At 41.4% G+C, this 17,138-nt stretch overlaps 1 protein-coding gene across 1 annotated transcript in view; it reads left to right on the plus strand.

Annotated features, from left to right (window-relative positions):
• The window catches only part of EPDR1 (ependymin related 1), a 16,084-nt gene extending 3,342 nt beyond the window's left edge, over window positions 1-12,742 (plus strand). Inside the window, exons 2-3 of the mRNA XM_009332427.1 lie at window positions 6,980-7,188; window positions 10,073-12,742. Of these exons, the coding sequence (XP_009330702.1) occupies window positions 6,980-7,188; window positions 10,073-10,263 (400 nt within the window). The 3' untranslated portion in view covers window positions 10,264-12,742. The remainder of the gene's footprint in view (window positions 1-6,979; window positions 7,189-10,072) is intronic.
• Window positions 12,743-17,138: the final 4,396 nt, after the last annotated feature.

Below are 17,138 nucleotides of genomic sequence, written 5' to 3' on the forward strand. Positions count from 1 at the left end.
CCGTTGACCACTACCCTCTGGATGCGACCATCTAACCAATTCCTCACCCACCGGACAGTCCACCCATCAAATCCATACCTCTCCAGTTGAGAGAGAAGGATGTTGTGGGGGACCGTGTCAAAGGCCTTACAGAGGTCCAGATAGACGACATCTGTAGCCCTTCCCATGTCCACTGATGTAGTCACTCCATCACAGAAGGCCACTAGGTTAGTCAGGCAGGACTTGCCCTTGGTGAAGCCATGCTGGCTGTCGGGAATCACCTTCCTGTCCTCCATGTGCCTTAGCATAGCTTCCAGGAGGATCTGTTCCATGATCTTCCCAGGCACAGAGGTGAGGCTGACTGGCCTGTAGTTCCCCGGGTCTTCCTTTTTTCCCTTTTTAAAAATGGGGGTTATGTTTCCCCTTTTCCAGTCAGTGGGAAATTCACCAACTGCCATGACTTCTCAAATATGATGGATAGTGGCTTAGCATCTTTAAGCCCCTTGCAAAACATGACTCCCTTAAACACAATGCTTTATTGTTTTCCTGAATTTCAATTTCAGTTAGAATGCATTGTTCTCAGGGGTGCAACTTGGTGGATCAGACTGATTATTATGGAGTGTCAAATAGACAAAAAGGGACAGCAACAGAAACAGCGTTCTTGCTGAAGAACTTAATTTCCCTTAGTATTTGCCAAAGTAGCTAATCTGATTTATGGGAAAACAATTAAAAGAATAAGACATTGCATAATTTTTTTATTGAGTTTTGTAATTAAAGTCACAAAAATATGTCATCCTTTAGCTGGTGTAGCTTTGGCTTTCCAGCTTTCGATTCCTGTATTTAAGGTTTTCTTTCTACATGAACTTTATAATTAACAGGACTTAAACTGCCTAATTCTCTATGCTTTGGAAACTGGTAGTGCTGTCAAAGTTCCTCATATACCTTGCTAATTAGATACTTGATACAGGGGGCTTGGTTGTCTTGAAAATAAAAAAGGGCCTTTGCAATCTGTGAGTGATTTAAGTCAGACTAAAAAAATACTGCTTTTACACAATATCAAGTTACATTTGCTGTCACATGTATTTGCACAATACTGTATTTGTACAATATACCATAGTCCAGCACCACTGCCAAACATATGAGATCAAATATGGTAAATTACTGTTGTTGTTGAGGTCTGATACACCAGAAGAAAAACACAAGTCTGAAATTACCGAAAACTTCATGGGAAAGAGGAAAGGAGTTCCCAGAAATATACTGAAAAACGAATGCTTCTCAGTTTTGAAATGAGCTCGCCAGAGCTTTCCAAAAGCAGATGAATGTGCTTGACCTGATGAGTGTTTATCAACTGTCTACGTGTCTGCTCAGGAGCTTTGCTCCCTTGAAAATGTTCTTAATCTGAAGAGCTGAGAAGATGAGGTTTTATAGTCATCCGCTAGTAAAGGTTCCCATTCTCCTAGTATATCTTTCTTCAATAAGAAATGTGTAAAAAATAGTGGTATTGTTATGAAAATTTTGTGGGATATGTTATCAAGAGGATACAAGATAACTCAAGAATTACATATTTGGATGTACCTGTCTGTGCACACTAGAACGGAGGATTTGTTTGGGATATTTTTAGTGAAATTTCTTCTAGTTAGAAGTGTTCTAACTTCTTTCACAGTGTTTAAAATGCCTTTCTACAAACAGAACCAGCAAAGAATTAAGTAATACCACAAAGGCAGACAGATGCTTCAAGCTTTCAGTTACTCTCAAAAGAGAAAGTAAAGTTAGCTTTGGAATAATTGCAGCGACCTCAGCTTGATATCTTAAATATCAAATACTGTTCCCTGCTGAGTAATACAGTATCTCTGATACAAATCACAGATAAAATTTTGCCTTCATTTTTCAATTGCTTTATAATAATTACTAGATTATATAAGTCCTGGCTAACACGAGTGGGATTTTTAAGGATACAATAACTGCAGCTGGGAAAACTGAATCAACAGGTTAAAGCCCTGGATGCATGAAACCCCATATGTCTTTGCAGGAAAGGAAAGTCTGTTTTACAAGAACCATTGTTCCGTTGTTTTTTTGGGGCAGGAATTGTGGTTTTGTTTTTTGTTAATACAATGCCTTGCACAACTGGTTCTTGATCCCCAGTTAGTGTCTCTTCAGTGCTACAGCAATCAAAAAATAAATAACAAGAAAGGCATTTTAAGGATCCGGTACTGTAAGTTACTTGTCCAAAGCCACAGAGCGAAATGATGCAGAGCCAGATTTAGCACACAAGGAATTTCTTTTACCCAGTCTCAGCCTCAGACCATTATTTTGCTTCTCTCTAGCAAATGACCTTGTTTGATGTGCTTCGATACATCACGCGGGTCTCGGCATACCACTGCCAGCACCTCTGCTCCTCTGAGTCACTATGAAGGCAATTGGACAGCAAACAGCTCCTTCCTTCTAGGTTTGACGCTCACGAGGAAGCCTTTGGAAGTGCAGAAGTAAACCCTGGGAGTCACGCGGATGTGTTAGGTGATGGGCGGGCTAGCGTGCTTCAGGACTGACAGCTGGGAAGGACCTCAGCATAGGGCACTTTTCAGACTTTTCAGCAGCACACGGGGCAGGCTGAGTACCCAAAACAGAGCTGGTAGCATGGTCTTGAGACTAATGACTTTTTTTCTGACAGATGTTAAAAAATAATTCATTGTTTTGAATTGCATTCATAACATGCAGAACAATAATCCATTCAAAAGACAAGTCATTAGATAAGTTTATTGGTTTCAGTCATTTATGAGGGTCCAAGAGTGTGACTCTGTGTTACCTGGGCTGTCTCCTGGGAGGCACCTCTAACTATCTCCCCAAATTTCAGGAGGAATCTCCAAGGTAGGACGATATTTGGATGCACGCCCACTCCTCACAGCATGTCCTCAATGCGAGTGCTTCGCCTTGTGATTGTGTGGGCACGGTATTCTGCCCTTGCATTGAATTCAGCCGGTCTCTTATTTGGAAAAATACTTTCCTTAGGTTGGGAGAAGAGAGTACTGAACACAATGTGTATCCCACCTGTCTGACATGATTACTTCCAGCAAAGTCAATGGAATTATTTGCACAGGATATGGTCCAGTGTTAAGAAATTCTTTAAAGCATAGGAGCAAAAAACATGTGTGTGTCTTTATGTGCTGGAATTTATCCATTTTCAGGCACAGACAAAGGGAGTATTAAGGACCATGAGAGAGTCCCATTAAGGGCATAGTGTGTAAAGGGTGTGAGGCATAGGACAGGGTAGGATGGAATAGGATAGGAAAGGAAGGGAAATAATCTCAGTCAGGCAAATAGGGTAACTTGTCCTAGTAACTTCTCCAAATCTGTTTGAAGGTACCCAGTGAACAGGTTGGGGCTTTCTTGAAGTTACAGTTTAAGGAATGAAATTATTATAAAAATAATATTAGGGGTGGGCACAGGCTGCAAATATGTTATTTTTTCTGAAAAACCAAACTAATTAAAAACCATTTCCTCTTCTATTTCTTTGCCAAGACCTATTTTCAGGACTCTGTGCTTCCCCTCAAGCAGCCAATGAAATCTTAGGCACCTAAAACAAATAGAGGCAGTATACTTAGGAGTTGGCCTGTAAAAAAAAAAGAAAAAAAAAGAGGAAATTATTTTTAAATATTTTGCTTTAAAATATGCTAGATTTTAATTTTTATATTCATGCACATTTTGTTATTAATTTTGGCTAGTAAATAGTTCTCTTTATAAAACAACAACTTAACCTTTCATATGCAGTTAAACTCAGATCCTGTGTAATCTTAGGTTTCTGTACTTGCTATTTCCAGGACACACACAGGAGCAATTCTCTTTAAAACTTGGATGTGAGATACATCCGGGTTGAATAATGACAGTGTAAATTATGTTCACTGCTTACCCAGCACTGCCATGCACAGTGAGTAGAGACACGCTCTCTGCAGTTCTCATCTTGTGTGCGTGCCACTGCAGCTGCTGAGTTCATCCCAGCAACACATCAAATCCTGCGACTGGTGTCTCTTCCACATGTGTTCACTCTGCGTCTCCCAGAAGCAAAAATGTAGGTGGTGGAGCCTCTTGCTCTGTAGAATGGGTGCTACAGAGATGCTTAGTGATGAGTTTGATTTGTTTGGATTTTTCTAATTCTTGTTGTTGTTGTTGCTTTATCATGCACATCTTGCTGTCTGCATGGAAGACGGCAAAGTCAAGAAAGTAGGCTTTTTTGGGTTATAGCCCTCCTTCTGCAAGTATTCATGCCATCTGTTGAAGTCACAGTGGCTACCCATGTGCTGAAAGTTAAATACATGCATTTGTCAGATTGAAGTTTGAACTACTCTTTCACTTGACTAAAGGTGGCACATGTCCCTCATGCAATGATATCAATTCACAGGTTACAACATTTAGAACAAAAGATATTTTTTCCATGAAATAATTTATAAAGGAAAGGATAAGGAAAAAAAAAACCCATGAAAAAATTGTTAAAAATGCAAATAAAATTTCTGTGTGAAATAAGTTTTAAGTAAGGATTTAAAATAAAACAGAAATGTAATTGTTTAAATTTTATTCCCATATCTCAAACACGTTGATAGACTCATCTGTAAGGCATTCCCCTTCCCACTTTTATGGGAGCTGCTGGGCAGCCGGCTGAACAGTAGTTGAGTCATTAGAGTCTGGTTGCAAACACATAAATAAGTGTATTTTAGTGTTCTTGTGAGTATGTTCTTTGGACTGAGCGTGATACAAAAGTTACGTATGTCCTTACGTGGTCATAGGCTTGGGTTTACGTAAGGAACCAGTTTATATATACTGAATTTTTCAGTAGTGTAGACATTGCCTTTGACTAAGAAAATGGCAGGCGAGTTTAGGTTGCTACGAGTCATCACAGAAGCAGGAATATTTTAAGATATGGTCAAGAGAACGATTTACCATGGGGAAACCAATATATAATCTTGCAGCTTGTCAGCCTCTCAGAGTGAGTCTTGTTAATGTGTGAGAAGTTCCCGGTGACTGACTTCCTCATGGGAAGTGGGATACGCTACCTCCCGTGTTGCGCAAGGTCGTGCGTGAGAGGTATGCCCCAGCTTACTTCGTGTCAGCCTCCTTGTCCCCTTTTACTTTCTTTGTCACCGTTCAGTTTGGCTAATGCCTTTTAGCCTGCCTACATTTCCACACACGCGGGATAAGCGATCCTCTCAAGAAGTGATGGGAATGTTGCTCTGATGCTTTTAACCATGATTAGACACTTCTCATAGTGCAACCTTTAAATGCCTCTGTGTCAATGGTGGGTGAAGTGATTCCTGTCTGATGCAGTTGTATAGTGCAACAATTAAAACTGTAATTGTTTTGTTGTCAGCCCTATCTTATGTAAACTCCACATCCTCCCCAAAAGAATGTGAAGACTGCAAAGAGAAACATGCAGGAGTTGGGAGATACCACAGAGAAGGTCCCCTCTTGCTTTTGTGCATCATCTCTTCAATTACATGGATTGTGCCCTGTTTTCCACCAGCTTCCCATCCTGCCGACGGCATGGGATGAATATTGTTAGGGGCTAGCATCAGGGTTGTGAAGTGGAAGACGCCACTGTCCAAAGGACACCCAAGCCATTTTTATTTTTGCAGGAAATGGAGGCAGCATCATGAATGAAGCAAGGAAGTACAGATGGAAAGAGACACTATTACACATCAGCAAGTTGAAGCTGTTTGAGGGAATTAATACCATCCCTTCCTTTTCTCTAGAGTCACTGCATAACAGTAGACTGTAGCTAAATACTTGAGCTGAAATATTCACAGGAAGCCTCTAATAATGAATGCACAGTTTTGGGGGATTTAGAGAGTGACTCCTGGCTCTCCTTTGCAAAAGGTGCAGAGCACACATGAGGATGCTTTGATTTGTGCTTTGAACAACTCATCACCTGATTGATAATGCTAAGTACCCTGGAGAAGTTAGGCCTCTGGTGTTTCTGGTTACGTATTCAAAATCAGCTGATACTTCTGATAATTTTGATTTCAGTTTCTCTCTGTTTATGTCCCCAGCTACAAGGTAAGGATCATACCACCTCCTTTTTATAGGTATAGAAACAAAGTCACAGTGTTTGTGGTAGACCCAACTACTATAACTAGTAACTAGATGAAAATGTCCATGAAGAGGTTTATCATCTATCCTCAGAGTAGGGCTTGGTCACTTCATACTCTATAGAAGATTTTTTTTAAGTCCTTATTAATTATCCATTTTGTTGACCTCACCTTCTGGCCTCTCAAGCTCATTGATCTCCACACCCCTCCTTATCTCTACCTTACTATTTTACTCCTCTGCTTTCTCCTTTCACTTCCTTGAGTCTGGTGGCTTCCAGAGAGAAACTTTGCCATTAGGAGGGAGAGCCTCTCAGTTCTGCACTTCAGACCGTGTACTTCTCCCTTCAGCGGCATGTTCCACTAAGCCTCATGGGTTTCCATGGAGGACCACCTGTGAGGGTGGCAGATACCACATCTGACCAGCACAGAGAAAGGCTCTACCATGTTCATGGGGAATTGAATCTATCCAGCCTATGCAAGCAGATTTTTTCAAAGGCTTATAACTTAGCCAAATCTGGGTACCTTTTAATAAAAACTTTTCCCCTGCCAAATTTGAAGTCCTTTCTCCAAAACATGGAGGCACGAGAACTTTTTAATAAAACAGTTATTAAAAAACAAAACAAAACTAGGAATAATAACATGTTTTTCTCTCAATTGTTCTCAGAAAAGTTGTTCTGTTGTTCTCAGAAATGGCTGAACCAGTTCAGCCTGATTTATTTATTTTGGAAAGAGCCAGCTGAGACAAACTTTCAGCATGGGAAATTTCAGCCCAACTGGTTAGCCTTTCTCAAAGTTTGGCAAAGTTTAATGCAAGTGAAAATGGGCTTATACTGAGAAGTCAAAGGCAAGCTTACTTATCAGCAATGCTCCTTGCTTAGTATAGAAAAAGACTATGTATATTAACTGTTTTTTTTTTAATGTTTCAGATTCTTTGAGTATATATTGCTTTATAAAGATGCAGTGATGTTTCAGATTGAGCAAGTTACAAAGCTTTGCTCGAAGATTGCTCTGACAGAGCCATGGGATCCATATGATATTCCTGCCAATTCAACTTATGAAGATCAGTACTACATTGGAGGACCTGGAGACGAAATTATGGTACAGGAATGGTCTGACAGAAAACCAGCCAGGAAATGTATGTGCATGCTTTTGTTTCATCTTAATAATAATCATTGTCTCTGCTACCCAGGGAAAAATAAAATTATTCATGTTTCACCCCAGCTTTCCATATTTCTATAAAGTTTGCTGGAAGAAATAATAAATATACCCTGTGCACAGCATATCATTTTATTATCAATGCATTTTATTAAGAAAATGTTTCATATCTCAGCAGGATCAAATATGTCCAAGGGACTTGATTGTATTTTAGTTTGTATCATACAGATTTTGGCATGGAACAGCATCGTTTTGCGTTTGAATCCAGCAGCCTGTATCCAAACTTTATCTAGAGAAGAACTGGTAATATAATTAGGGGCACACTCAAACTAGAGTGTGTATAATAGAAACAAAGCAGGTGTCAGTGTGTGTCTATACACTACTATCAAATGTTATCATAGAATACATCCAATACATGGTTCTGCAGCAATGGACATCCTTAATATGCACGTAAGTTTTGCTATCCGCTACACTAGTAAGAAACATCTGCTTGCAAGGCTTAGTTCTGCACTTGGCAGCTGAACACCTGCATCATAAATGAAAGTAGGCTGAATTTTCCAAGGTACAGTATGTTAGGTTTTGGACACATAGCAATTTATTAGCACATTGGCTTCAATTTCATCTATGGTTTACTGATGACCCAGACAACTATAAAAATAATTTTTAAACCCCCATGAAATTTATGGCATTATTCAGCTAATGCAATACTTATGGTTATAGGCACCTAATATATAGGCTGGTTATGAACCTGAGCATTTAGCCAGGGGAAAATATTTCTTTCTTGAATAAAAGTAGAAAGAATGAAGTAGAAAATGAAGGATAAGATCATTAGACCTCTGTAACTAGGTCGATATATCCTCTGGTATTGTACAAGAGGCAAGTTATCACTTACTCCAAGGATTTTATTTTTCAGATCTGGTATTTTTGGAACTTTTATGGAACTTAATATCCAGATACATTCAGTTAATGATGTGTGATTTTTATCCTGTAGTATTTTGTATCTCCAGTGCTTTTCTGTATGATCATTCATAAAAAAAATGTCTTAAAGTTGTCTACCCATCCAACTTTCAGCTAATATTGGCTTGGATTCTAGAAATTATATTTCTGTTAAAATTATAAAGGTTTCAGTGGAGATACAGGCTACCTTGGTAGCATCATATTTTACCTTAATTTTTTAATCAAAATTCTGATAGAAGACTTGTTGAGGAAAAGAAGCCTCCGTTTCTGGATGCTCAAAACCAAAATCATTGAGGTCAGAATGTTTTTGGTATATTAGGATGCCCTGGAGAGGTATGTTCAAATATTGCTCAGCTTGCCACCCTTTCTTTAGATAGTGTATGTGTGTTTCATGTCACAGCTTATCTATTTCTGATAATGTGATTGTGGTACAGCGTATGACACAATACTGGAAGGACAGAAAATAAGTATGTTTGCTGCTGAGTGAGAGAAAATAAGCCTCCTTGGGACTGGAAAAATTTGATACAGGCATCCCTCAGAGGAACTGATTTATGATCGCAGTAGGTAATTTTGTATTTTAACCTCATGAGTTTCTGCTATCAAGAGATCTGAAATACATAAAACAACTGGATGAAGTGGTGTACGATGGAAGGGGTAAAGATCACAGAAGAGGTGCATGGGGTTAATAAAAGAGATATAGAAGTGAGGGGTATTCAAAGGAAAACACCTCGATGGTATTCACTACAGAAATAGCATAGTGGTGAAAGCAGAGATGATGACACAGGATGAGGGAGGAAGAGAGTGAGGGAACACCTTTGAGATAAGCACGTTGTGGAATTAAACTGAAGTTAAAAAAAGGGACAGACTTGCTACATCACATACGTGGAGGAGATCAGCATTGAGTGTAGTCCTGAAATAATTAATGAACCGGTAGAAATGTTTGAGAGGAATAGGAATTAAAAAAATTAAAACATGATGATCATATGAATAGATGATGGTAAACAGAAGGGATGAGTTAAAAGAAGAGATGGAGCACTGGAGTTGTATTTGAGAATGTTCCTCTTCTAATGAGACAAACCCTTTGTGCTTGAGACAGTAAAATGGAGAAAAATGAAGCAAGGTCATGTTAATTTGGATTAAAGATGTGGTGAGTATCATCAGTGTAACAATGGCAGTTAAGATTAGAGAGGACCAAAAGCTGTGGAAGCAAAATGCTATGGCTGTCAGTTCTGGTGCAGAGGATTCCCCAGCACAGCAGAGGACAAGAGCTTCCTTGGGTAGGTGAGTGCAGAACTTCCTGTGCACAGGAAGGAATTGGATGTCCCGCGTAGTTGGGGGGACTGAGTGTTTTAGGGTATCAAAGGCTGGGTTGAGGGCCAACATTGTGAAATGGACCACAGGTTTTCAGTAATCACACCTTTCAATTTGTCAAGAACAGAGTGTAAGGTAAAATGTCCCCATGCTACCCAAGCTGATGGCACCAAAACTTGCCTTCTGGGAAAACAGAGCATTTCATCGCTTTACTGGTAACATGAATAAGTGCTGACATGAAAGTGGCATGAGAGATGAGAGAAATCTGACTTATGCAGAACAGCTAAATTTGGGACTAAGCAGAAGTGACGGTCCTTCAGTAGAGCTATACTTGAAAGGTGACGTACCAATGCCATGACGGTACCATGATCTGAAATGTGCTTGACACCAACGTGTTCAGGTTTAAGATCACTATGGTGTCCAAATTATACCAGTTTTGTGGCCTTTCTTGGTGTTGCCATGCATATGGACAGAACTATGGGCAGTTCCAGCCTATAGGCTTTGCCTGAGGAATGGCCGTTTTTTTGACTAACATCATCGTGACACATTCATTCATTCTCGTCATCTAAAGTAGTCACATTTCTGCTTGGTTACAGTGGAATCCTGGGTCGGTGTTTACACAGTCAAAGACTGTTACCCAGTACAGGAAACCTATACGAAGAACAACAGCGTGACAACCTCCACTCGCTTTTTTGATCTACAGCTGGGCATTGCCGACCCCTCGGTGTTTACCCCACCCAGCACCTGCCAGACAGCCCAGCCGAGGAAGATGAAAGATGAATGCTGATTATGGACACTGGCTGCCCTGGGCAAACAAATATTAGCCAAGAGGATGGTTATTAATAGTCAGCTGCTGACGTCTAACCTGATTTTTCAAGCTTATTGTTGCTCTTTTGGGAATTGTAAGTTTTCACTTGAAAGAGAACATAAACATTTAACTGAGTAAAATATGTAACACAAAAGATCTCTTTCATCACATTAATCTAGTCAGTGATGCACTTGCAATATTATATAGTTACCACTAAGATAATATTTATAGATACTATTTATTTAGCCTGTGGCTGATTTTCCTTTTGCAAAGGTTTCATTATTTATTTTTTCAAGAAGACAAAGCATAAGCAGACTGCAATAATGGTTACATCTAGAAGGAAAAGCTAGATTTTGTTGTTATTACTTCTGGGGACTTGAGGGAAGGGGAAATATGTCCTGGGTAAGACCTCATCCCTAACTGAAAAATACCCTGTTTTAAACTATGTACCTCAAAAGTATGGCGATTCGTTCTCTTGGTTTTGTTTTGCTTTGTGGTTTTTTTTTTTTCTTTCTGCCCTTCAGGAAGCTGGTAGTCTAATGTTTGAGCTGATTTTTTTCTTTCTGAACAGAAACTGGAGTAGCTTTATTCATGTAACGCTAGCTGACATGCAAAAAATACTTTTCTGTTTCTTGGGAGAATGGCGTGAAAGGAAGGGAAGGAGGGAGAGGGACATCCCCCAAAAAGTAAGCCAAAGTTTTCTTGCATTTACTACACTTTTGGTGAAGTGTTCCAGTAGGGTGCAATGAGACATTTTTCAGTCATATTTTACTTTAGCACCCACTTTTCAAGGCAATACTAGTTTTAACCTATGCAAAGAGATTAAGAGGTACTGCACTTTACACGACTTTAATATTTTGTAACTATTTTCAAAAGTCTTTACTCAAAGAGTATGGAAACACCTTTATAATTCCAGGTAGAAGTGAAAAAAAGCCGTTCTTAGTGTGTAATTAGTAAAGGCTAAATCAGCGTTCACACAGTGCCTGGTGATCCAGATGGAGTGAAAGACAGAGCTGTGTGACCGGTGTCGGGAGGTGGAAGGAGGAATGGGAGGGAGAGGGAGAGGTTTTAGATGTCTTCTGTCTGGTGTGACTGCAAGGCCCTGCAATCTAAGCAGAAATTACAATCTTGCTTTCTTTTGCACCCACTCCATTGATGCCTGCCATGTTTGCTGTTCAGCCAGCATTTCAAGCCTTATCATCTTCACATCCTTTTCTGGTGGCCAGAGTGAAAGTTTCCTTAAGGGAAATAAATAACTAACCAAGACAAGCATGGGAAATGCACATATTTTGCTTTAGAAAATTCAACCCAAATCTTCATGCACCTTCAGGCCCTCAGAAGTGTGGAATGGTGATGTGTTTTGCACTTTTACCACATGAAATTAATTGGTTTATTCTGTAAGTCTAGGCATGCATTTTATTTATTGTTTGCAAATATGTTTAAAGCCAGATTCTTGTCCTCTTACATGTGTTAGGTAGTAGTTTCCTCCAGAAGTTGTGTGGCTGAAAACAGTGCAACACGGGGAAGTTTGGTGTGGTTTTGGGCAGAGTTTTCAAGTTCTGTCGCTTCCTCAGTGGCTGCTGGGGCCTTTTCCAACTCTTTCCCCATAAACATAGGGTTTTTTTCAGGACAACTTTCAGTGAAGAGAAATGATCCAATTTGACACTGATAGGAAGTCCTGCATAAATAGGATACATCATTTTCTGGCCAGTAGTACCATATCTGACAGAAAACTGAAAGCGTGCACCATTTCTGGAGGAGAGATGCTGGACGGGCTTTTAGTGCTTTGTATGCTCATAACTTTTTGTACGTAAGCAAGTGGTACAGTGGTTATTTTGCTTTCACAGTGGTGGTCAGAATGGCATTTTACTTTGCCTTGTGCCTAATGAAAGCATACACACATACCTGCTAAAATTTAGGTAGTTCATTAAAAATTTTCTCTCGGATGTGACGATTTCACTGAAACATGCTGGTAGAAAGAAGGATTGTGTTTCCTTAAATTTAGAGTGCATTTAGTCTGTACTCGCCTTCTGTATTTTTTTGTGACAACCTAAATGCTGAATGCATATTGTTCTCATTAGGGCAATGATTAACATGCATTTCTTAATATCTGTGTCTTGTTAGAGTCTGGAAAATATAATAAATCTGGCTAGCAAACATGAAGCTGTGGTACTGTGTCATTTGGGATGACTTTGTTGTGGTAGAGCAGATAGCTGAGTAATCAGGGTGTTTGTATTATGTTTTGCTGACAGTGATATCATTTCTAGCAATAACATTAAATGTTCCTTTAAATATGAATTTGAAAAAGTCTGGTACACAGAAGTGCTTTAAAAATGTTGCCGTGACATACAGGGCAATTTTATATGGCTAAATATGTACCTCTAAAACAATGCTGTTGTCTTCATATTTATGCTCTGCAAATTCAATAAAGAGAGTTGTCAAAGAGATGTCAAACAACAAATTTTTGGATTACATGTTTTAAATTAGCCACGAACCAACTATGAAGCACAAAATGGTATCCCTGGTTTGTTTTCTTTGTTATCATTTGCTGTGGTTTGTTATCATGTGCCACAAGAGACATTTTGTCTTTATGCAACTATGCCAATGACTCAGTAAGAATGAGCATAAAAGGACTTTAAAGTAGCCATATAGTGTGCTGCCACATAAAGGAAATAGGGGGCTTTCATATGCCTGATGGTCTGGGGAATTTGTTTGAAAAATTAATAATAAATTGGTATGTACATGAGTTGCATTGTATTCTACTGGGTAACAGTGACAGTACCTCGGAGCTGGATATCCTGTGAGACAAAGCTGGTTTTGTGAGATTTCCAGTGCTCCTGGGTTTCAGCTGGGCCAGAAATAGTGCAAACATAGATCTGCTTGCCATATTTTTGTATTTCTGCTTGGAGGCTTTGCTGAAAGCAGGATGTGTAGAAACACAATATTGTTTTATTTAAAGTTAACCAAACATTCCTGAACCTCAAAACAGGTTTAGTTTGAGTTTGGGGAGGAGATCTGGGCATTTGGTTCAGTTCCTATTTTAACAGTTTGCTTAACTCTAGTATTAGGGCCAGATTTTGCTGCCTCAAGCCATGCTGCACACCATGGAAGTGCTGCCATTTACCAGGGCATGCCAACTTTCATGAATAATGTAGGAATAAACACAATAATCCATAGCCAAAGTGAATTTTAGTCAAGAAATCTCTAAACGATACAATATTCTTATTTTGGGACACTCTAACAAAATTAGTGTGTTTTCCACCTTGAAGTTCATTTCATTCTAGTGCTCACACTTACTCCTTGCAACCTTTCCCACCACCCTTTACTTCCTAATGTCAGTGGAGTCCACTTCCAAAATGGCATTTACAACCCTCACTTCCATTTATTTCAGTAGGAGTTCAGCACCTAAATACCTAATGGAGCTGATCTGGACCTGACCTCTATAATTTTGCCAGCAGTCTTATCTCAAGTTCAAGAGTGGTGCCAGCCATAACCACATGTGAACAATACACACTGAACTACATGTAGGTGACCAACGGTGAGAGCAGCGTTGGCTCAGGTGCAATTGCCGGTGCCCAGAAATCCCGACCGATGAGAGGTCTTGGCGCGGCTCCTGCACCACCTCCTGCATCTCCTGCATCCTCCGCCACAAACTGGCGCTGAAGGCAAGCTACAGGATGTTCCCACGTGACAGAAAGACACGTCATGAAATCATCAGCTGGTTGCCTGCTCCCTAGCCATGAGGAATAAAGGTTTCAAAAGAGCACCCACACAAAAAGATAGAGGTCCCTGACTGTAATGATCCCGACGTCTCCCTCAGCTACCTTTCCAGGAGGCTGCATGTACGGCACGGACTCGGGCACATACAGATTGAATCTTCACATCTGCACTTAGGCATAGGAGCAAATGAGGTGAGCTTGGAAGGCTCTTTAAACACTTCTGAGCATTTACTGCTTTGTAAGGGGAGAAGGAGAAAAGCTTATGGTCCAATGAGTAGTCCCAGAAAACAGCAACAGATAGGTAGGGTAAGAATGATGAGAAGCTGCTATGAAGCTGCTAGGGTAAATTCCCAAACATTACTTTGAGTGCATACCCATTTAACATGCTCAGTGATAAAGATTGGTGTGGTTTGATGTGGCTGTTTCAGCACATAGCCTGAAACTGTGGAATGAAATGATGCACGTAGTTACAGTATGATATTTTGTTTCAAGTAAGGGCTATTTAGCCCAGCAGTGCACATTTTGCAGGCATGAGTAAGCGACCAGTGACCTGCCTGTTTAGCTAGAGGGATACGTGCCTTTCAGGAGGGGTGCTGCCTGCTGCCTCTGAGTGGACACTGAGCACATCAGAAGACAGAAGAATTACTCTTCTCACCACTCCGTCCATGGCAACCCCTTTCAGGCTCCTTCCTTTCCCACTCTGCAAAGTGGGAACAATAACTCTGCTTTTCACTTGCTCTTGTCTTCCCCACTGAGACAGCTCTGGGCCCACATCATCGCCTCAGCCAGCAGGGTCCACAGAGGCCTGTAGGCATTGCTGCAGTAGCACGAATGTCACGGAGGGTTCCCAGCCTCTGCCTTACAATGTGTAACAAAGCCATGCATGTGTTATATGTGTGGGCTTACCCTTTGCACCTCTGCGTGCTCACTGAGTGCATGGGGTTGTTGCTCATGTGCTTAGCACCCGGCCGTCACCATTAATTGGGCTCAGCTCGGACTTCGTTGATGCCAGGCAAAGGGGCTAACTAGCAAAAGGAAAGGAGAGGAAAGGAAAGCCTGCTGGGCTCTCCCCACTCCCCACATGGGTTTTTCCCATGCTTGCACAGTGCTGATAAACAGCTTTGACGTTCCTGAAACAGCAGCAGCTGAGTTGCCAGCTTTGCGTTACAGCCCATGTCACGCTGAAGGAGAGGGTCGGGTTTCACTCTCCACACTAAAATTATCCTTCAGGCCAGGCCAGGGACTCAGTTTCATTTTCGGTGGAGAAAGAATACCTGCTCCCATTGCCCCCACTGCTGCCGTCCCAGCCTGGTTGGCAGGGGTTTGTGCCTGTGCCACCTGCCGCCGGTCCAGCAGTCTGTGACAGCCCCCCGGGTGGCCGGACAGTGCTCCCCAGCCTGTCCCCACTGTCCCCTCTCCATCCCCCACTCGCCAGGACAAGCAAGGTTCTAGCAGGGACCTTGTTGTCCCCAGGCACAGGGCTGGCGGGTCTTCTCCACTTTCCTGTGGTGCTTGCAAAGGTGTGAGAAAAACCCTCCCTCTCTTCCCACTGCTGTGCCGTTTCAAAATTCATTTTTGATGTGGTTGCTTCAGCTGGTTCCTTTCTTTATATGAGAGCTGCTTCTGATAATTTCATGGGGAGATTTGTTACAGGGATGCTGAGCTTGGGTCTTTTTACCACCCTCCTGGTGCGAGGTAGCAGCCCTTGTTTATTGCTGCAGTATCTCATACTCAGCAACTTTTATAGCAATAGACATTCTTGGTGCTGGCAGCAGCTGGCACTGGTAAGAGCACAGGTGGTGGAAATACTGAAAGTAATGAGGAGTGACAGCAGAGATCCTATCACTGGTGGCCCAGATGACTGCCAAGTACCATGACAGCGTTAAACTTCTGGGAAGGGGGCTCTGGAGAGGCTGTAGAAGCTTCACCCCAAGAAATACCCCACACCTCTCCAAAGGAAAATCAGGAGATGTGCTGGGCAGCCTGCATTGCGTTTACTTTATTAAAGTAATATCTTGTGCTAAAACCTGGATGCATGACCATAGCTCACTCTTGAGCAGTTGCTTCATGGAGGGACAGAAAAACAGATGTTTTCTCCCAGCACGCTTCTACAGAAATGATGTAAAACTTAGTTATCAGCACAAAATGTTGACTTCTGAATTAAAGAAATGGTATGTAGAAAGTTCCAAAGACTTGTAGTGAAACAAAAGCTGTATCTATAAAGCAATCAGTAGCTTTAAGCTAAAGTTTTCCAGCCTTAGAACTTCTACTTTAAAGTAAATAAATAACGCAGCTTGTCAGAAGGACTAAACTCTGAATAAGTACTCTCAACTGGCATTCAGCTTTGAAAGATGCTGCTTCTGTTGTGGGCTCGAAGAGGGGCTCTTGCCTAAAGGTTGCTACTTTGTCCAACTGTACCAGTTGAGCTAATGAAAGATATTGCCTCTTCCTACAAACCTTGTCCTGTCAGCGGGATGGGGTTTCTTTACTTGTCTGTACGCTCCGTACTCCACAGATTTCCAGAGAAAGATGATGGTTTATGCCAGCACAGGATGTGTCCTGGATTCTTTTTAATCAAATGTGCTTGCTTGAACACAGAGCAGGCTATGAGCAAGAGGCAGTGTCCCTTATCATGGGAGAAAGCTGACCCAAACTGATGACATTTTTCCCTGTCTCCAGCCTGCTGGGGCATCCTAGACTGGAAATCCCATTCAAGGAGTCTACAAGGTTCATGTTCCATGTAGGTGAGAATGGGAGAAAAGCAGCAATGAAAGAGCAAGGTGAAAAAAGAAGTGAGACGAGGCAAAATTAAAGTATGCCAACAGAGTGGTAGCCCAGAAACCAGTCAGCCATGCCCCACATAAAAGAGAGGGGGGGGTGGCGGGGGGGTGAAGAAAGGAAGATGACAGAGAACCGTCTTTGCCTGTCCCTTCTCAGCCTGTTTTATGGGTTTATAGAAATGACACGGGGGACCAAATCCAAATTTAAAGGTTCCTAAACATCAGCATTTCTTTTCAGGCAATACAAACCCCTGAAAGACCCGGCCAGCCTGACAAGAGTACCCAGGGGGTTTGCTCACACGGACGTGTCCGATGGCCCCGCAGGGACCAGCGCAGGGCTTTTGGGTGCCCCACG

The sequence above is a fragment of the Pygoscelis adeliae genome, unplaced genomic scaffold (genome assembly GCF_000699105.1).
Source record: "Pygoscelis adeliae isolate BGI_AS28 unplaced genomic scaffold, ASM69910v1 Scaffold58, whole genome shotgun sequence".
NCBI classification, from domain to species: domain Eukaryota; kingdom Metazoa; phylum Chordata; class Aves; order Sphenisciformes; family Spheniscidae; genus Pygoscelis; species Pygoscelis adeliae.